General features: G+C 44.5%; 1 protein-coding gene across 1 annotated transcript in view; it reads left to right on the top strand.

Annotated features, from left to right (window-relative positions):
• The window catches only part of MAP3K15 (mitogen-activated protein kinase kinase kinase 15), a 115,089-nt gene that overhangs the window by 77,348 nt on the left and 15,826 nt on the right, over positions 1-21,915 (top strand). The window contains exons 12-18 of the mRNA XM_055337563.1: positions 5,467-5,516; positions 7,489-7,584; positions 11,263-11,350; positions 14,245-14,378; positions 16,159-16,286; positions 18,182-18,312; positions 18,550-18,655. Of these exons, the coding sequence (XP_055193538.1) occupies positions 5,467-5,516; positions 7,489-7,584; positions 11,263-11,350; positions 14,245-14,378; positions 16,159-16,286; positions 18,182-18,312; positions 18,550-18,655 (733 nt within the window). The remainder of the gene's footprint in view (positions 1-5,466; positions 5,517-7,488; positions 7,585-11,262; positions 11,351-14,244; positions 14,379-16,158; positions 16,287-18,181; positions 18,313-18,549; positions 18,656-21,915) is intronic.

Below are 21,915 nucleotides of genomic sequence, written 5' to 3'. Positions count from 1 at the left end.
TGAACAAGTTGCCGATGTGTGCTGTACACCATGGCCCCTATAGTTACTAGTATGCCATTGTGCACTTCAGAATTTGTTAAAAGAGTGAATGTCATGTGTCCTTACCTGCCCGCCACCCCCACACACACACACAAAACAAAGACCCAAGGGACCAAGGACACTTGGGGAGATGTTGGATCTGGCCATTACTTTGATTGTGGTGATGGTTCCATGGGTGTCTGAAACTTCTCAGATTATGCACATGAAATTTGTGCAGGTCTTCGTCTATTATACCTTAGTAAAGGTATATATATAAAAAAAAGAAATAGACTTGAAATCTTGAGTTTTGTAACAGGATACCATGATTGGCTTAAACAGTAGATATTTTTTTCTCCCAGTTCTGGAGGCTGGGAGTCCCAGGGTGGGATGCCAGTGTGGTCAGGTTTTGGTGAGGGCCCTCTCCCCCAGGTCACAATAGTCTGTCATTTTGTGTGCCCCCAGATGATGGGGAGGTATTTCCCTTGTGTCCCTTTTAATAAGGGCCCTAATCCCATCGTGGGTGCTCCATCCTCATGACCTGATTGCCTCCCCCAGGCCCTATCTCAGAATCCTGGCACACTTGGGGTTAGGGCTTCAACAGCTGGTTTGCAGAGACTCAAACATTACAGGTATAAGCCAGTAACTTTGTCTAATATTTAACAGAGAAGCAGCCTTCTTGTTCATCAGACTCAGCCATTAGTGAAGATGAGCTGCCCGAATGTGTGCTTGGGGTTTTTTGTTTGCTTTGCTGTACTGCGTGTATTAATTAAATATTTGAATGCAAAAGAAAAACCACAATAAAATTTACACATGGTGTTCAAACAGATCTCCTTTGAAGAATGAATATGTTCTCTATTAAATTTACCTCTTTGGCTGTTTTTAACCTTTTATGGAAGTATACTTGAAACTGGCCATGGTGGGAACAGTACTGGAGGAACCAGCAAACACTACACATCCCCATGCTGCTTGTTAAACATATACCAGCAGAAGTTTCTGAATCCTTGGCTAACAAACCAGAACTTAACCTACTCTTACAGCAGTGCAGACTGAAAAAGTCTATCAGTCATAAATGTATAGTTCGATGGATATTTGCCAATTGAACACACCTGAGTGACCAGCATGGTCAAGGAAGAGAATATCAGACACCCTCCAACCCCAAAGCCTGGCTTCTGCCCCCTTGCACCCCCCTCCAGGTCCCATGCTTTCGATGTTGGAATTCTTGTATTAGAAGCAAGCCTTGATGATTTTCTTGTGTGATTGATGCCACTGTGATAGGAGAGGATTTTCAAAATTCTGATCTGTAACCTGACCATTCCATTGATGTACGTACTCAACTTCTCATGTTTTGACAAGTACTTGAGGAAAGAAACTAATCCTATTCAAGTGGACTCTTCAAACTTTTAGAGCCAAATGTCTTTGGGCTTGTGGAATTCTATAAACTTTGTCCATTGTATTGAATCCTACAGTGCTTGCTGCCCTTAATGGACATTCCCATGGGTACATATACTATCTCCCTAGTTGTAAATGTGTTACTTTGAACATAGTCCATAATAAGAAATAGAAAAGAATGGTAGAAGCAGCAAATGCTAGTTTTCATTGACTGATGAAATGTTTTGTACAAGTGCTCATAGTTGTCAGAACAAACGTCTGAGGGAAATAGAAATTGCCTTTTTTGCTTTGAGAGAAAGCTTTTGCTTTAGCCTTCATTTACATTTTTGAAATTCTGCAGATCGTGAAAGCAAGCAGATTTGTCTGGAGTGAGATGACATTTCTCTACACAATGTTGCATTTTTTCCTGGTGGGCTGTGGCTGGTGAGGGAGATCACACGCATGTGCGTGTTCACTTACATGCTGCACTGCTGTAAGAGTAGGTTAAGTTCTGGTTTGTTAGCCAAGGATTCAGAAACTTCTGCTGGTATATGTTTAACAAGCAGCATGGGGACGTGTAGTGTTTGCTGGTTCCTCCAGTACTGTTCCCACCATGGCCAGTTTCAAGCAACCTCCAGTGGATGCCCCAACTTGGGGTTAGGAGGAGATGTGCACGGTTGGCCTTCCTAAGCTGACTCCAGGTGCCCCCAGCACAACAGTGTGAGTAGGCTGTGCAGGGCAGGGACATACACAGCCTTGCACCCTCAGCAGCTCCTGTGCCCTGGAGTCGCCAACAGGCATCCAGTAGCCCCTGCCACTGAGCACACAGCTAGGGCTGCTTGTTAGGAAAAGCTGTTATTGTTACTGCTTTTTCTGCTTATGTTAGCAACAGGAGAAGCGCATAAAAAGTCTACAAAATTGTCACAGACCCCCCCAAGATGCCTCCCCAGAGGCACACACTCTAGGACCAGGAGGGCAAATGCTGAGTCGGCACCCAGGGGACCCTGGAGACATGCCCCTGCCTCTAGCCTCCTGGCCCATTGCTCTGTAGCTCACCCTGGCTCTGCTTCCAGTGCACTCTTACTGGAGGCTTCTGACCCTGACATGGAAAGCTACAGTCTCAAGTCCATTTCCTCATGATTTAGGTGTAGTAAAATAGCCATTCTCAGAAAGGGTGAGGTCGCTGCCTGCCGGGAGAAGACAGCCACTGCAGTCATGATGGAGGACTCTGTGCCAGTTGACCCTCCAGGACAGCAGATCAGAAACCGGGTGGGCAGTCGTGACTTCCACCACCAGGCGTTTCACGAAAAACCCCACCTGCAGATGCAAGGGAGTGTGGACTTGACGATTTTCATTTACATGTTATTGCAGGGCAGGCAAAACTCTCCGTGGTGGTAGAAATCAGAATAGCGGTTGCTGTTTCCACCTTTGGATGACTAGGCGCGTGGGGGTTTATGAGGGAAGCTTCTGGGCTGCTGTTCCTGTTCTGTCTCTTCATTTAGAAACTGGCTACAGCGAGTCTTCATTTTGTGAAAATTTACTGCGATGATCACTGTGCCCTTTTCTGAACATATGGTATACTTCAATTCAGAAGTTTAATAATTTTAAAACACTTGTTCTGGTCCTCTTGTTCTTCCCCAAAACCATGACTGAATCTCATGGCTTTCCAGATGCAAACTCATGCTCTCTTATGGAGTGTCAAGTCCCTGTAATCCTACCCTCTCGTCCCCTGAGCTGGCCCTGCGGGGTCCCACGTGTGCTCTTCTGTCCTCCTTACTCCATGTGATTTCTTCTTCCAGTCATCCAAGCCCTAACTTGTGCGGTGGCGTCTCTAACTACCTTTCCTCCCCTTTCACTGAATTAGGCTGCCTTCTTGCCTATATTGTGTCCACAGTATTTCCCATTGCTCTATGATCACTTTTTGAGAACTTCTCCCCAAGTGCTTTGCAAACTCAAGTATGACTTATATGTTTTTATATCCATAGTATCTACAAAGCAGGTTCCCTGCCCCCCCACACACACACAAATGCCCATTGACTGTGATATAAAGGGAAAGACGGGAGTCTGTGTTGTTTACTTCTTAACCAGCAAATCTTCCTCCTAAATCAGGAAGTTCCCTAAAGCTACGCTGTGGGGATACTTTGAAACCTTCCATCTGGGGATACTTTGAAAGCTCCTGTGGCCAAGCTCTTTATATACATGCAGCTTCTTGCCTGTAGGTGATTTGGACAAGGTGCTCTGAAATCTGCCCTGGTTCATGTTTCTGTACCCGAATCCAGAAGCAGGCTCCTGCTCTCCACCACGGCCGCCTTTCACTGACTTTGAACACAACTCCTCTGAAATACCCTCAGTCTTTGTACACGGTTGGGTCCCAGGTGGGGGCTTCCATGTTGATGTATGCTTCTATCTCTCACGGCCCTCACTTCATCTTCTACAGAGTAGAAACTGGGAGCCTGGTGATGGTCTCCAAGGCCCCGTGTGATCTTCCTCATGAGCTCTCCAACCTCCTCTCCTACTCCCTCTCTGCTGGTCCCCAGACATGCCCCGGGGACATGACTTTTCCCTTCAGCCCAGGACTATATCTGCAAGTCTCACTCCTTCACCTGCCTTAGCCTTCTGCTGAAGAGTCCTCAGAGATGCCTTCTCGGAGCACCCAGTTTAACATCATGACCCCTGCCCCACCTGAATGCCCTTCCCGGCTCTCTTTGGCTTTTCGTCCTCTGTCATGCTGTTCAGTTACTACTTAATTTGTTCTCTCTCATGCAAATATAAGCCCCACGAGGGCAGGGGCTTTGTTCTTTATGTCCTCAGTGCTGGTACCTTGCCTGGCACATAGCAGGTACTTAACACGGTCAAGTGGACCTTCTCCCATTGAGGACCATCCTCCCACATCCTGTTGTCGTTCCTCCAGGATGACAGGAAACTCGTCACCCAGTTGCTCGTGGCTGTTCTCCTAAGCCATATGCCCAGTCTTCTGGCTCTCACATTTCTCTGGGGGAGGGGGGTGCTTAGCTGGTCAGTTAGGACATTCTTTGGGCCAACCAAATGTGTTTCCTTATTTTGAATGATTTTCTCTTACTGTGACATATTGGTATTGTACCTCGGATCTCTCTTCTGAGGCTTAGCTTTGTGCAGCATTTGTTAAGTACAGGTAGTAGTGGTAGAGGGAGGAAACAGTTATCTTTAAAAATGCATCTTGTACAGATTGAAATCCAGGTTAGTCTTTGTGTTATGAAAAGCGATCTGCTGAAACAAATAGCCCCCAAATATCAATGTCTTAACATGATCAAAGTTTATGCCTTGTGTCATACCCAAGTTGGCAGGGTCCCCATTCCCTCTCATAGTGGAATAGAGGATTGCTGAGGTTATTATGAGCCACACCCGCAGTTGGTACACATCATTCTTCCTCACATCCCATTGATCAAAACTCTTCTTGCTGCCCCACCCAACTGCAGGGGAGGCTGGGAAATGTATGCTAGCTGTGTGCCCAGGGAGAAAAAAGAAAGATGGGAGAACATTGTTGTCTGCTACATTCTTCTGCAAATATTTTCAGAGGTCACCAACTTAGGTGGGCTGTCCCCAAACTCATTTTAGAGTTTTCCTGGTATGTTGACAGAAGATAAAAGTCCATTCAGTGGTGCTTACTCTGTGCTTATTCTGTTTCAAATTCATATCTTTTGCTCTAAACTGGATTAAAGATACAAATGACTTTTTGCAATACGTTAGAAAATGTTTCTGGGGGTGCCTGGGTGGCTCAGTTGGTTAAGCGTCTGTCTTTGGCTCAGGTTGGGATGGAGCCCCACATCAGGCTCCCTGCTCAGTGGGGAGTGCTCCTCCCTCTCCCTCTGCCTGCCACTCCCCCTCCCCTGCTTGAGCGCACTCTCTCAAATAAATAAAATCTTAAAAAAAAGAGGAAAAAATGTTTTTGGTCTTCCAAGTTATATAAAATATATTGCTCTAACTCCTAAATCTCTATTGAAAGTAAAATAGCAGAAGTAATTGACCAGAGAATGAAATCAAAAGTTTTTTTTGGCGTGGAAAAAATCAAGCTCTACTGACTTTTGTCTTTAAAACCTGCAGAAACAAATTCATGAATGGAATTTTACAGCTTCTTCCATTAGGGGAATAAGGTAAGAACATAAGGGAAAATGGCATTATTGGTCTAATACAAATAATGATGGCAGTGTTTTATTACTTTAATGTTTCCACTTGTTTATAATATGTGATATTCTCATTTTTAACATAATTCAAAATAGACTATGTTCTCTTTTGTGACCCTGCCTGAGCTTGTTCGTGTGCTACCAGTAAGGGCTTCTTGGCTTGTTGTGACAAAGAAGCTTTTTTTTTGGTATCCAATAGACTAAACTCTCTTGTCTCAAACTTTTTTAAAAAAAATACAGAAGACAAAGTGTTTCTTCTCTGAGCCATTGATGTTCAAGTGCTCAGGGAACCCCGGAATCCCAGTGACTGAAGGAGTTACGGTAATGACACATGGTTGGGGTCTCCTGAGTAGAGTAATGGAGCTGGGGGCATTGTTGTTATCAGTTGGGGGGGGGGAGCATATGGTGTAATCCAAGGAGAGCTATGGTGCTTGCTCTTTGGATCGGGGTAGTGACCATTTGGTGACCCTTGTGGCTACACTCTGAGCTTTACCCTGCCAGCACATCCAAGAATAGGAGCAGCTCTGAAGAAGATGTGAGTTCTAATCCTTCTTTCATTGTTTAACCTTGACAAAATCACTTAGCCTCTCTGGACTCTGTTTCTTCATAGTTTCCATTACATGAAGGGCTCAGATGAGAACTGTATGTCCTTTATCTGATCGGAAGACCACAGGCTTCTGAATGAATCCCCTGTTACCTCCAGACATAGTATGATCCTGTCCTAGGCACAGCACTGTTTAAATTAGAATAATATTTTTGTCATGTCAAAGGGAGGGAAAGAATTTAAGAACAGTAGTGTATTTGAGTAATACTGCTTAAAAATATAATTCAAAGTCTTGAACATTTTCAAAAACTTAATACTCCAGAAACTAAGTGATATGAGAATATATAGTCAAGAACCTTTTGTTTGTGCCTCCTCATAGAGCTGCCTCTTGCTGCCATTCAGCCATCATCAGGGATGTGCAAAGGGCCAGGGGTGAATCAGACCCTAGGACCAATATGCTATAAAGAGCACGTGTTGAACATTCCCAGTGCTACCCAACTAACAGTGATAGTTCCTTTACAAATTGGTTTCCAAAACTTATGCATATCCTTGTTTTAAGTATTTTTAAATCACCCTGTACTATTGCTGTTTCAACTCCGTATTTGTCATGTAATCCCTGACACAAAAAGAATGGCTAAAGAAGCTTTGACTCTCAGGGAGAGATGACTTAGAGGAACATAAAGTAGCATGATTTGTTTGAAGAGAATTTAGGCTTTTCCATAGTGCTGCCTGGCAAAATGAAGGCCATTGTGTAGGCTTTGGCCCAGTGTAGGTAAAGAACTTTCTAGCAGTGAAATCCATCAGCAGATGGAGTATGGTGATTTTCTGTCACTGGTTATGTCCAGGAAAGCAGAACATTGAGTGAGATGCTGTAGAGTCAGATCCTGACCTTAGGTGGAAATGGACCAGATAACATGTAAAGGCCTTTCTTGAGCTAAGATGCCACATAGATTTCTACCTTCCTTGTGTGGCCTCAAATTCTGTGTCCTGTTATTTTTCAAGTCTAGAAATTCCTTAAGATGCCATAATACATTATTTCACAAATAAGTTTCCCGGCTTGTGTGTGAAATGATAAACTCTTGAGGGAGAGAGACCATATTTATTTTGCGTTCTTGCTGTTCTGTGCTTTGCTTAGCGCTGTATCTAATGGTAAGTTCTCGATACATACAAAAGTCATTTGATGAATACAAACTCAAACATATGCAAGATAAATGTCCCTGCTATTTAAATTTGGTAGGGAAATAGAAGTCAAATTTGGAGAGTATTTACTAAAACATTAATAAATCTTGCAAATTTGTAAAATGGAAGAAAATCTAGGACTAGATTTTTCTCAAAAATGTAAAAGTGACGTCATAACTTAAAAATAACAAGGTTTCTTATGTTTTTCCAATTTTACAGCATATCCAAGTTTGATGAACGGTGTTGTTTTCTTTATGTCCTTGATAATTCTGATGACTTTCAAATCTACTTTTCCACTGAAGACCAGTGTAGTAGGTGAGTTACAGCTGATTCAGGTGTTTGTGATCTAATTATGGCAAATAAGTTTTGAAGGATCTTTGTTAGGAGAATATTTATTAGATGCACTGCCTTTCCTGAAATTTTAACTTACAGAAAGTTACTTTTACAATTTCACTGAGGTATAATTCACATACCATGCAGTCTTCCCATTTAAAGTGTTGTTCAGTCTTTTTTCAGTTTATTCACGGTTTTGCAACCATCACCACAATCTAACTTTAGAATATTTTCATGATCTTCAAAAGAAACCTAGTGTCCATTACCAGTTACTCCCCATTTTCCCTCAACCTAATCCCCCCAACCCCTTCCTTGTGCAAAAATGAATCTCTCTCTCTCTCTCTCTCTCTCTGGATTTGCCTGTTCTTGACATTTCATATAAATGGAATCATATCATATGTGGTCTTTTGTGTCTGATATTTTTTTAGTTATTATAATGTTGTCAAGGCTCATCTATGCTGGGGTGCCTGGGTGGCTCAGTCAATTAAGTTACTGCCTTTGGCTTAGGTCATGATCCCAGGATCCTGGGATCGAGTCCTGCATCCTGCTCAGTGAGGAGTCTGCTTCTCCTTCTCCCTCTGCCCCTCCTCCTGCTTGTGCTTACTTGCTTGCTCGCTCTGTCAAATAAATAAATAAAATCCTTTTTTTTTTAAAAAAAAAAGGTTCAGCTATGCTGTACCATCGTATCAGCACTTCATTCTTTTTGCGGCTCATCACTCTTCCATTGTATGGACATACTTGATTTATCTGTTAACTTGAAAGATAGGAGTTGTTTCCACTTGTTAGCTATCATAAATACTACTAAGGACATTCACTTGCCGCTTTTTTTGTGGACCTGAGTTTTCATTTCCTTGGAGCTAAATTACTGGGTCTTACATAACTCTGTGTTTAACCCTTGAGGAGCTGCCAGACTGTGATCAGATTTTACATTGTCATCAGCAGATTATGAAGGTTCTAATTTCTCCACATCCTTGCTGCACGCGTTATTGTGTATCCTTGTAATTCTAGACATCTTGGTGGGTGTTAGGTAGAGTCTGATTGTGTTTTTGATCTGCATTCCCCTGATGACTGATGGTACTGAGCATCTTTTCATAAGCTTACTGGCCATTTATATATTTTCTTTGGAGAACTCTCTGCTCAAATCCTTCACCCAATTAAGAGAATTTTTTAACCTTTTATTTTGAAAAATATTCAGAACTACAAGGAGGTTTCAGAGGGTCACCTGGCTGGCTCAGTCTGTAGAGCATGCTACTCTTAATCTCAGGGTCGTGAGTCCAAGCCCTATGTTGGGTGTGGAGCCTACTTAAAATTTAAAAACAAAAATTTTTTAATGAATAAAAATTTTGAGAAAAACAGTACAAAGAATTTTCATATGTAGTTCACCCAGAATTCCCCAGTGTTAACCCTTTACATTTGTTTTACCTTCACTCCATACTCATGATTATTTTTGTTCTGAACTGCTGAGTGAGTTGTAGACATAATGCTTCATTACCTCTCACTACTTGTGTGCATATTTCCTAAAAACAAGATTCACTTACATAATCACAGCACAGTTATCAGGAAATTACGATTGATATGGCTCTGTAATCTACAAACCTTAGCCACATTTTATTTACTGTCCAACTAATGTCCTTTACAGCAAAACACAAGATTTTTTTCTCTGTCTTGCCATCCAGTCCAGGATCATGTTACATTTAAGGGTCATATCTGTCTAGTCCTCATTTATCTTCATAAGTGCCTCTTTGTCTTGACTCAGTGCTTTCAAAGAGCACAGGCAATTGATCTGGTGTAGCCCATCAGTTGGGGTTTGTTTGCTCCTTCCTCATGATTGCATTAGTGTCATGCATTTTAGGAAGGAATAGCACAGAAGTGATGTCCTGTCCTTCTCATGCATTATATCAGGATCTATATAGTATCTTGTTACTGGTGAAATTAACTTGGCTCACCTGGTAAAAAGTAGTGTTTACCAGGCTTCTCCAAACTGCCTATTTTTAAAGGGGTTATTTGTATTTTTGTAAATGTTTTTGAGAATTCTTTATATATTCTGGATACAAGTCCTTCATCAGATGTGTGATTTGAACATAACTTCCCTGCCCTCTGTGGGTGGTGGTTCACCATTGATTAACATTTTGATGCAGTTCAATTTGTTTTTTCTTTGGTCATTTGTGGTTTTGGGATCACCTAAGAAGGGTTGTCCTGACCCAAGGTTTTCTATGGTGTTTGTTTTCTTCTTAGAGTTTTAGCTCTTATATTTAGGTCTCTGGTCGATTTTGATTTTGAAGTCATTACTTTATATTTCCACCAGCAGAGTGTGAAGATTTCACTTCACATTTTTAGCAGTGAGTGGTAATGTCTTGTGAATTTTAGTTACTTTGGTGAGTTCATACCACATGTCTCCTGACTGTTGTGTTTCCCAGCTTTCAAAGATTAGAAGCCAAACTTGGCCACAGTAACCGGAGAAGGACAAACGGTGTATGTTCTCATTCATTTGGGGAATATGAATAATAGCGAAAGGGAATATAAGGGAAGGGAGAAGAAATGTGTGAGAAATATCAGAAAGGGAGACAGAACATAAAGACTTCTAACTCTGGGAAATGAACTAGGGGTGGTGGAGGGGGAGGAGGGTGGGGGGTGGGGGTGAATGGGTGACGGGCACTGAGGGGTACACTTGACGGGATGAGCACTGGGTGTTATTCTGTATGTTGGTAAATTGAACACCAATAAAAATTAATTTATAAAAAAAAAAAAAAAAAGAAGCAAAGGTGGGATGGGATTAGAGAAAAGACCATTTTAACGTTTTATGGGAATTATCTTCAGATGTACAGTACTCTTCCCTGCCACCCTACATTGAATAAAAATTTTGTAAGTCAAATCACTTGTATGTAAAGAAACAGCTACACAAGTCTAAGATAGCTGATGTGGCCCAGCAGCATTTGTGAGAAAGACCTGTGGGTAACAGTTGATAGTAAGCTTAATCTATGTCAACAGAATGATGAGGCCACCTTCTACGTTTCCTCCCTACCTCCTCCTTCTACAAGACCTTATTTTGCACTTAGAACAAGAGTGTCTACAGCATGAGGGGTGGGAGTCCCATTCTCCTTAGCACTAATGAGATCACCTTGGGAACACTGGTCATACGGCCAGACTTGAGTAAGACAGGGACACCTTTCAACAATTGCCTGTTAGTGGAGTGACTTAAAAACAAGTCCTGGAGGAAACACTGAAGGAACAAGGAGGAAAGATTGACAGGGATTTAATAAAATTGTGTACATTTCTAATGAGCTATTATGTAGAAGAGGGATTAATTCTAAGCAGTCCATGGATGGGACTGACATGAATGAAGTCTTAGTTCAATGTAAATAAAGCACTTCTCATCGAGTTGTCCACAGAATGAGCAACCTTCTGAGGTAATGAGTTCCCTGTCACTAGAGATATTCAGGCCTCAGTTGACCAACCAGTTAGTGGAGCCACTGTATATAGAAGGGGATTCAAGTATCACATGAGTATTTGAACTAGATGAGATAACCATTAAAGTGCTGTGTGAATCAAGGAGTAGATTGTTCCATGAACTTGTAAAAACTTGATGTATATTTAATCACAATTAAAGCTAAGGAACATGAGTGATGATAATTAGCCTCTTTGTGACATTTGCTGTTCTAGGTTTTGCTCTTTGGTTAAAGAGATGATAAGCAACGCAGCGCGCAGTACATTGGAGCTGGAGGGGGACACTGATGGAGACACCTTAGAGGTGAGTCACAGAAGACCTACAACATGGAAAAAATTACTTCTTTTTTTAATTTATTTTTTTCCATTACAAATATTTTTATATGTATATTTTTTATTGGAGTTCGTTTGTATCTTCGATGCTTAAAGAAAATGTCCCATTTTTGTGTGTGAAAATCCTTTATATTTAAAAATACTCTTAACCACAGGAAACAAACTGAGGGTTGCTGGAGGGGAGGGGTGTGTGGGGGGATGGGGTAACTGGGGGGGATAGGCATTAAGGAGGACACATGATGCAACGAGTACTGGGTGTTACATGCAACTGATGAATCACAACTCTACCTCTGAAACTAATGAAATGCTATATGTTAATTAATTTAAATAAAAAATAAAAATACTCTCTTGTGGCTACAGCGGGGAGGTGGATGCTGGCAGTGGGGCCCTGGGGCTCTGAGCGAGCAGGGCAGGTAGGGAGGCCCTGGGGTGGGCCTGCCTGAGGAGCTGGAGCTGGGAGCCCATGGGTCTCAAGCTGCTCTGCCAGGCGCCCCGTCGGCAAGAGGAGGCTGGAGCGTGTGCCTGCTGCGGCCTTGACCTGTGCTCCATCCTACCTGAGCAGAAGGAGCTGTGCCCCGGAGCTGCTGCTGCTGCCCGGGCTGCTCCCCTCCCTGCGGCGCTTGCAGGACTTGGGGGAGGGAGGGCCGGAGCCCCAAGGGAGGAGCAAGACCTGCGTGTAGCGACCAACAGCATGTGTGATATTGTGGGGTAGGCCGGGAGGAGACTGGCCCCTCACCTTAGAAGTGTATGATGCCGGGATCGATGCCTTAAGAAGTATGCCCGCACCCTGACAGAGCAGGTGAGGGAGTCGCCGAGTCTGGAAGAGCACCTAGAGGGAGGCCGTGGCAGTGTCCCACCCGGTGGGGGTGCTCAGGGCCTGCCAGCGGAACCTGGTGGTGGACCTCACCGTGGAGGAGCAGCAGGCCCCAGGCATCAAGAATGAGAATGCGAGCGGTAGAGGTGCCATCAGCAGCAGTGCGTGTCCCTGACATTCTGGGACTCAGATGGGCCCACCTTGAGGACTCCTGGTGACCCAGCTGCTCCCCTCCAGGGGCCCGAGGGCATCTGCACAGCCCGAACTTTGGTTCCCCCACCGAGGTTGACCAAGTGCTTTCCGTGTGCCGGGCTGTGAAGACCTAGCAGTGCTCCAGGACGAGGGACCCCAGCACTCAACACATGGCTGGCTTCTCAGAGCTGGCATTCATTGAACACTTAATCTGCCGGGTGGGGCTTTGGGCACCGTACAGATGCTCTCAACTATTCCTCAGGATTGCCCTTGAGAGGGGAAGTTGTAAATAATGCTGCAGTGAAGTAGGGATGCATATATCTCTTTGAATTGGCAGTTTCATTTTCTTTTGGTAAATACCCAGCATTGGAATTGCTGCATCATAAGGTGGTTGTAGTTTTAATTTTTTTCCAAGATTTTATTACTTATTCATGAGAGAGACACACAGAGAGGGGGGTGGTGGAGGCAGAGACACAGGCAGAGGGAGAAGCTGGCTCCATGCAGGGAGCCTGACGTGGGACTTGATCCTGGGACTCCAGGAACATGCCCTGAGCTAAAGGCAGGGGCTAAACCACTGAGTCACCCAGGCTTCCCTCTAGTTTTAATTCTTGAGGAATCTCTGTACTTTTTTAGAGCGGCTGCACCAATTTGCATTCCTTCCAACAGTGCACAAGGGTTCTTTTTCCCCTACATCCTCACTAACACTCATTTTTTCTCTTTTTGCTAATAGGCAGTCTGACAGGTGTGAGAATCCCAAGCTCTTTTGGGCACTGCCGCTCTAGTCTAGTTATTACCTGATTATACGTGTGTTTATTTGCACAGTTATTCAGATTTGCCACTAATTCAGGTCCTCCCATTGATTATAATTTAATGAGCTTTTTACTATCAAGTTAGTTTGAAATTCAGTCTTTGAGGTTTCTTTCAGAAAAATATCAAAAAGGTTTATTTTAATAATTTACTTAGGTACTTGAATTCTTAGTTTAGAATCAAAGTTTGTTGTGGAAATGAGTTGAGTGATGCACTTTGAAGGTGACAGATGAGGAGGCCGAGAAAGGTGGGAGGTAGAAGTCTTGTATGGAGAGGCTGATGTCTGGGTAAATCGGATGTGATAGGCACCTGTTAGTGATCTTGAGTGTCATGAACATCCTTCAAAGTACACAGGACCCACACACATTCTGTGCATTTCTGGAAGTAGGCACAGTGGAGCATAGAAACCACAGACGCAAGTATTGCTCAAATGTAATTTTGAGAGTTACATTTATTTTAATCCTCAGAAAGAACCAACTAGAATGCAGCTGTACAACAACTTTTGATAATGAGATTGGGGGAACAGAATGACAATGGCGATTATAGGTAGAATGTACGTGGTGTGTTTGATGCTGGATCTGTCCACCTGAAAGGGGAAACCCTGCATACATGCTTTGTATTAAGACAATTTTAATTTTATTGACCTTCAGTTCTTCTCTGGGCTGTAGAAAGAGGTTGGTTTCCTGAGAAGCTAATGAAGGATTAAGAAGAAGTCACCTCTTTGGGATTCTTAACATGCCTAGAAGTCTTTTTAAATTGCAGCATTAAAGTGGAACCAAATCTCCAAAAGCTGAGCCCACTAAGTTACATATGAGCTGTATTTTTAATTTTTTTAATTCCATCTCATAAAATCATGTTGTAAATATATGAGTGAGAATTCTACCCTTTGAGAGTAATTACTGAGTGGAAATTACATAACCTAAGGAATGTGACCTGCCTGGTACTCAAATAATGTTATTTATAAATTGAAAATTGCAGAACAATGTTTAGGCTCTTATGGGGCTCCACCAGGAGTGGTGTGCTTTTTGATCTTGTTGCTTTGCCTTCTTCAGTATGCGTATGAGCACGATGCGAACGGCGATAGGGTCGTGCTGGGGAAAGGCACGTACGGGATCGTGTATGCCGGAAGAGACCTGAGCAACCAAGTGCGAATCGCCATCAAGGAAATCCCAGAGAGAGACAGCAGGCAAGTTGGGGTGAGAGTAGCTCCGTGCTCCAGTGGCATGGTCAGATGGCATCCGCATGTTGCCTTCAGTGCCAGACACCCATGCACACGTGCAAACAGCCCTTTATCCTGGTGGTCAGTGAATTGTTAGGAATGGGTTTACAAGTGCTTTCTGGCAGCTGGAAGACCCTTCATCATTCATCCATTCATTTATTCACTCATTCAGTCATCTGGCCTTTCATTTTTTTTAAATTTTTTTTATTTATTTATGATAGTCACACAGAGAGAAAGAGAGAGAGAGAGAGAGAGGCAGAGACACAGGCAGAGGGAGAAGCAGGCTCCATGCACCGGGAGCCCGACGTGGGATTCGATCCCGGGTCTCCAGGATCACGCCCTGGGCCAAAGGCAGGCGCTAAACTGCTGCGCCACCCAGGGATCCCTGGCCTTTCATTTTTAATGGGATTCTATGTTACGATATTTGAGCTGAAAGGCCAGTCCTGAAATGAACTCCTCTAGCTTCTTGTAAGGCTAGGAAAGATTAAATGACTTCTCCAAGGACATGAAGAAGCAAGACCAGGGTCCAGTCTCTTGAATTCCTTGTCTACTATTCTGTCTCTTAGGCTCATGCCAGATACAGTGGCATGGTTGTATTTGGGGGGAAATTGCTGGCATGTCCCATCTCCTTTGACTGGTTGCAGTAGTTCAGCTTTTCATCACCAGTAGTTTTTCCAGGAATTTTAGAGCTAGAGGAGACCTTAGAGACTGTTTCTGTCCCGTTTTCTAAATTTGTGGCTGAACTTAGGATGTTGGGCACCTTTTCTGGGCCCTGGGACTGACAGGTGCCTAGGATGCTGGCCTCATGTCAGGGTGCTCCTGGTTTGGTCAGGCATGCAGATACCTTGCCTAGGGGTCACAGTGACAAGTGCCACAGGAGAGGGGTGCACAGAATGTATGTGCAATAGAGGAGAGGAATCACTTTTCCTGGGTGAGTTGTAAGTTTGAGGAAATAAATCATCTTGGAGCTGGTTTTTGAGGGATGAGTAGGAGTCCATCTTGCAGAAAAGTGGAGGCTAGAGCATTCTATGCTGAGGGAAGAACAGAGCTGTTCAAACCCAGAGTATATTCAGAGAACAACAAATTATCTGTTGAGACTTGAATGTAGGATGGAGGTGGAGGCACTCTTCAAATGAGGCAAACATTTCAAAAGATGTAGTCTGACTTGAGTTTGAAGTTCCTCATGTGCCATGGTGAGCAGTATGGTCTTTCTGTGGACTTGATGAAAAGAAGTGATCTGATGAGGCATGTGTTTCAGGATGAGCAAACATAGCAGCCAGAGGAGAAAAGACAAAAGAAACCAGATGCTGGGCTAAGAGGTCCATTAGGTAGCTCTTGCTGTAGTGTAGAGTGAGTCTGCTGAATGAGACTAGAAGGCAGCTGAAGACAGAACCTTCTGGAATACCACTCTTCATACGAGGCAAAGGAAGAAGGCCTGCTCAGAGAAGCAAAGGATAGTTGGAGAGTTCAGACCCTAACAAGAGCAGCCATTCATTGAGTACCTCCTGTACGCCAGGCACTCCAGTGGGTGCCTGAGACACGACACACCTTGGCCTTCAGCAGCGCTGTGTGGCTGGTATTATGGTGCCGTTTTACAGATGGGAACCTGAGTACTCTCATAAGAACCAAGGGAAAGACCATTTCTGGAAAGAAGGGATGGCCACCAGGGCAGGTTCTGGCACAGTGCCGCGTGGACTCCGAGCCCCAGGGATCTGGCAGGTGATGCTGGCTTTGCCTTTCTTACTAGGTACTCGCAGCCTCTGCATGAGGAGATAGCCCTGCACAAGTACCTCAAGCACCGCAATATTGTTCAGTACCTGGGCTCCGTTTCTGAGGACGGCTACATTAAGATATTTATGGAGCAGGTGCCTGGGGGTGAGTAATCACTAATATTCTGGTCTCACACACTGAGAGCCACTGATGAAAATACAATGTGAACATCATCATCCATCTTGCCATTTAAAAAATGACAGACCTTTTAGAAGTTGGAGAACATTTGTTTTTCAGAGGAGTTGGATACAAACTTTTCAATGTCACATAAATAGTCTGTTTGTGGTTTAATTCAGTCATCAAATATTCATTGAGGAATCTACTGAGTGCCAGCTGCTGAGCTGAGCACTGGAGACAGATGAATAAAGCATAGTCTCCAACCTTGAAGCCTTCACAGTCTAGGAGTTTAAAGACTGTTGGGAGACCAGGGGACAGCAGTTTTAAAAATGACACTGCAAAATAACATGTTTGCTGTGAAATCAAACACCATGGCCTTATCCACAAAATCTCCCAAATGCAGGCGGCATCAGTGCGTGGGTAGAGTGCCTCTGATCTGGAGCTGGAGTGTCCAGCTTGAATTGGCCCCTCCGTCTGCAAGCTGTGTGACCTCGGACAAATTCTTTACTTCTGTGCCCCCTCAGTTTTCTGATGGAATAAATGAATTGTAAAATTGGAGTAATAATAACTACCCTAATGATTGGCATTGTAATAATTATTAGAGCCATAAGGACCCTAGCTCAGTGAGTAGTTGGATGGATTAAATGAGATGGTTGTATGTAAAGCTTTTAAAATGGTGCCTGGCAGAGAGCAAGAGCTCAATAAGTTTTCATTAAAAAAATAACAATGATAATTATGATCTGAATACAAACACAAAAACTCCCATTAGAAATCTATATTCAGGGGCCCCTAGGTGGTGCAGTTGGTTAAGAATCCGACTCTTAGCTTCAGCTCCGGTCATAATCTCGGGGTCGTGGGATTGAGCCCCACATCAGGCTCCATGCTCAGCATAGAGTCTGCTTGAGATTCTCTCTCCCTCTTCATCTGCCCCCGCAGCTCATGCACGCACGCTCGCACTCTCTCTCAAATAAATTAATCTTAAAAAGACATCTGTATTCATTTCCTTTAACCAGCAGTTATTAAGAGCCTACTATTCTACCAAGAGGCTGACTTTATGTATTGAGAGCTGGGCAGTAGGCTAGATCTTGAAGGTTACATTAAGGATAAAATACAGTTTCTTCTTCCCTCAAGTTGCTCCTAGTCTAGCAGAAAATATCAGTGGCTATGGACGTTCCAAGGGTTTAAGGCTGACAGCAGAATTGGAGAAACGTGTGCACATCCCCTTTGACAGATGGAAAAATTGAGGCATAGCAGGGTTCCTTTAGCACTGTGTAAGGTGTCCAGCCAGGGCTGGCCGATGCCTGAGGGCCTGCACAGTGACCCCTGGAACACATGGTCAGAATACAGTGCAGGTCGATTTTCTTCAGGCCCAATGGTTCGATGTTTCATATAATAAGGGCGAGGGTCCTAAAGACAGTCCTGCCCTGTGACCGGTGCAGGGGCTCCTCCTGTTGAGGATGAACAGACCCAACCTCCTCTGATCCTAGTCTCTGTCTCCCTAAATGGCCCCTCATTCTGGTCCTGTCCCTCTGTGAGTTCAGGGCCAGGTAGAAAATGTGCTTCAACCCAAGTAGAATGGCCAAGACATTTGCGCATCATTGTGCTCTCCTGACTTTGTGCCACTTACCAGAGCTAAACCCAAAAGGAGCCCCGTGGATTTTCAGAGCCCGCTGGAGGCTCCTGTTCACCCTCCCTGTGCGGGGCCTTCTCTGGCCACGTGGCTTGCATGTCTGGGAGTCCAGCAGCAGAGGGAGGAGAGACTGCACTTAGCCGTGTGCCGGTGCCCTGATGGCTGATGTGGGGGTAGGAGCCTCACCTCGCTTCATGTCTTAACAATCGAATCTTCGTTGCCCTGATCCGTTTTCTGCTGTGTCCATTTCCAGGAAGCCTCTCTGCCCTTTTGCGATCAAAGTGGGGGCCAATAAAGGAGCCCACCATCAAGTTCTACACCAGGCAGATCCTGGAAGGCCTTAAGTATCTCCATGAAAACCAGATCGTTCACAGAGACATAAAGGTATGTGCTTGTCTCAGCTGCCGAGGCTTCGTTTGTGCCCCTCGGACTGTGTGAACTGCCGGCTGGCAGTGTCTGCAGATTGATCGGCTCAAAGGAGGGAGAGAATTGAGCACGCCCACCCCCAGAGTGCCGAGTCTAGTCTTGCTAGAAGCTTGTGACCGTTTCTTAAGGTCCAAAACTGTTTGATGCTCGCTTGTTGAAATCTGTCTTTAAGCCCTTGATGCTCCTTTTCCAAAGGGTGACAACGTTCTGGTGAATACCTACAGTGGCATGGTGAAGATCTCTGATTTTGGAACCTCCAAACGTCTCGCAGGAGTGAATCCGTGCACTGAAACTTTTACTGGTAAGTGGGGCAAGGCTGGGGTGGGTGGCCATGCTGGAGTCGTGTCTCCTAAGCCCCTTGGTGCAGTGTGGCTGGTCAGTAATGAGACTGGACCGTGCATGGTCCCCAACGTCAGATGGTTTGAACTTTGTCATCATGGTGCACTGAGCCAGCTGCTTGGGGCCACGATACTGCCTTACTGTTGTCTCTGTCTTCAAAGGTTGGGTTAGGTGTTGTGCTCTCCTTGAGGTTTTTTTCTGAGGGTTTCTAACCAATTAGCAAAATAGCATCTCTTTTAAGTGAACGTGGTGGATAATTCTGGATCACAGTAGTCCTCAGACAACTCATGAGGGTGCTTTACTGGTCTATCCTAAAAATAGCCTGTTATCTTCCTGCGTTCGGATCCGTGGTGCTTTGATACGGTTAGGTTTCCAAGGGAAGCTGATTGTTCTGGTGAATATGGTGTTGTAGGTGGGCTTGAGGGGTCAGCTTTTTTTCTCCATGTGTCAGTGAGGGGATCCCTGGGTGGCGCAGTGGTTTAGCGTCTGCCTTTGGCCCAGGGCGCGATCCTGGAGACCCGGGATCGAATCCCACGTTGGGCTCCCGGTGCATGGAGCCTGCTTCTCCCTCTGCCTATGTCTCTGCCTGCCTGCCTCTCTCTCTCTCTCTCTCTCTCTCTCTCTCTCTCTCTCTCTCTCTGTGACTATCATAAATAAATTTAAAAAAGAATCACGTAAGTGTCGAGAGGGACAGGATTCAAAGGGTGGCATGAAATGACCAACTAGTTTTCCATTTACAAGACCAGGGAGTCGAATGAGATTCGAAAAGCTGCCTGTGGCATTTTGAAATTCCTGCTTAAAGGAATTGGTCCTTGGAAATAAAAAGTACTGATTCTGAATAAGTAAAGGTTTCTGGTCCCCTAAGGTATAATAAAAGGACCACAAAGGTCCTGCTAGATGGAATTAAACACTGCTTAGAATATTATAGCTCTGAAGTAAGCTGTATAAAAGAAGCATGGCTGTTCTCTATCCCCGGAGCACCAGATCTGTGGAGTGGACAGATTTGGCCTTGGCTTTAGTGAATAATGTCTCAGCTTTGAAAAACTTTTCTTCAACAAGAGTGTTGTTGTATGTTGACCACTGGACGCCCACGGTGGAGACACATTCCCTATCTAAAGAGAACTTTTATTAGTCAGGAATGACATCTCGATTGTAACACCAGGGAGGTGCACGCACCTCAAAATGGGAAAATATTACACCAAGGACCCCACCGGCATCTTCCAAAGGAAGAGTGTGTTGAATTTTCGTTTTTTGTTTCTGATATAAATACACACGCACCAACATGTCTATGTGAGCGTCTATGCATGTATGATTGGCACTTTTTTTATTACCCCTATTGAAAATGACTTCTATCCTCCTCTCTGGAAGCCACCAATTAGCTTGGCAGTATGTAGCAAGAGGGTCTCTGATTTGACAAGGAGTTATTTCAAAACATCAAACCCTTGACAATTTATCTCGTAATTAGCATCCCCAAGGAGGAAAAAAAATTCACAAAGAAAATGCATGTATAATCCATTATCGCATATCACATTTTCCCAAGTAATTGGCTTGAGGAGGCATGAATTTTGCATTGCAAAATAATGCAGGGGTGTTTGGGGGATGATAAAGAAGGGGTCTCATTTGGGGTAGGAAATTCCCCTGCATATCATTACTCTTTGCAACACAGAGCTGTTCTGTAAAGAATTCTCAGCTGGTTCCTGCAGAGCCCTGCTTGGATGCCTGTGGACATGGAGGGGCTTTTCCGTGCAAATGCCCAGAGGCTGTCTGGAGCCTGGAAAGAGCCAGAGGCTAAGGCAACTTCTGGCACTGAAGCCTCCCCTCCTGTGTGCCTCTGAAGGGTTTTCACTGTAGGTGTAAACCAGCTAGAATGGGAGCAAGGCCATTATGGCTGGGGTCAACTGTCTTTGCTTCTGTTTTTGTTTTTGTTTTTTTTTTAACAGTTTTATTGGGGTAGAAAATGTACCTGTTTGAAGTGCATGATCTGGTGGTTTCTCGTTTTCTGAGTTGTGCAGTCTTTGCCACAGTCCAGTTTTTGAGGCTTTCTATCACTTCAGAAAGGTCCCTGTGCCACCTTGCAGCGGTCCCTGTCCCCACCCCAGCCCCAGGTGGCCACGGATGTGCTCTCTGCAGAGATGAGCCTGCTCTGGAGATGTCATGCAATGGAAGAGCCGGTGGTCCTGTGTACCTAGCTGCTTTCACTTTGCACCTGTTCCAGAGCCATCCATGCAGTGCCATGTATCAGTACTTCGGTCCTTTTCTGGCTGAGTGGTATTCCATGGTATGGATTCCATGCTTATCCATTTACCGGTCACTTAGATTATTTCCACTTTTTGACTATTGTGAACAATTCTACTATGGACAGTCACAGACAAGCCCTTGTGCAGACCTAAGTTTTCATCCCTCTTGGGTAGATGCCTAGGAGTGGATCTTGGGGCAGGAACTCTATTCCGGTCTATGGCTGTGAACACCTTTGGTTCAAATTCTGGTTCATCTGCTTGCTAGCTGTGTGACTTTGAGCATGTTACTTCACCTCTCTGTGCCATACATAGTTTCTCCAGAAATAAAATGGAGATGCTCCTGGTACTACCTCAGAGGGTTTTTATGAGGATTAAATGAGTTAATATTGGTAAAGTGTTTTGACCAGTACCTGACACACAGCAAGTGCAGTGGGAATATTTGTTAATAAAATAAATACTAATTTTGTACTTAGAAGTCCCGGGTTATTAGGGCTGGCAGGAGGCTTTGAGAGAATCAAGTTTCTGTTGGTAACTAACATGTCGAACCTGTCAGACTCAGAGGCTGTAATCATAAAAGTCTTCTCGTCTTTGTCTCCCACTGCCCTCCGCGTCCTGTCCAGGGCAGGAGTCCTTTCCCGAGACCTTGCCAGCTACCCTTAGACAACTGAGAGAAAGTCTTAATGGCACTTGGAGAAGCAAACAGTCTGAATTGGGTAATTAAAAGGGGCCCTGCTAATATACTTGTCAACACTCTGGTCCTCGTTCCAGGGACAGAGCTCTTACCCTGTCACTGCAGGTCTGGCAGCCGGCAGCCCGGAGTGTCGCCTTTTAGCCCCCCACTCCCACCTCCTTCCTGGCTCCGCAGCTGCAGGAAGGGGAGGTAAGGGAACACAGAAGGTTGTCACTTGACTGGTACTGTTCTAAGCTGCATTTGTGTGCTCGGGGACTGGCTTATGGTTACCGTCAACACTTTCCTGCTGGGTCC

The sequence above is a fragment of the Nyctereutes procyonoides genome, unplaced genomic scaffold (genome assembly GCF_905146905.1).
Source record: "Nyctereutes procyonoides isolate TBG_1078 unplaced genomic scaffold, NYPRO_anot_genome, whole genome shotgun sequence".
Taxonomy (NCBI): domain Eukaryota; kingdom Metazoa; phylum Chordata; class Mammalia; order Carnivora; family Canidae; genus Nyctereutes; species Nyctereutes procyonoides.
This window is presented reverse-complemented; position numbering and strand designations above follow the sequence as displayed.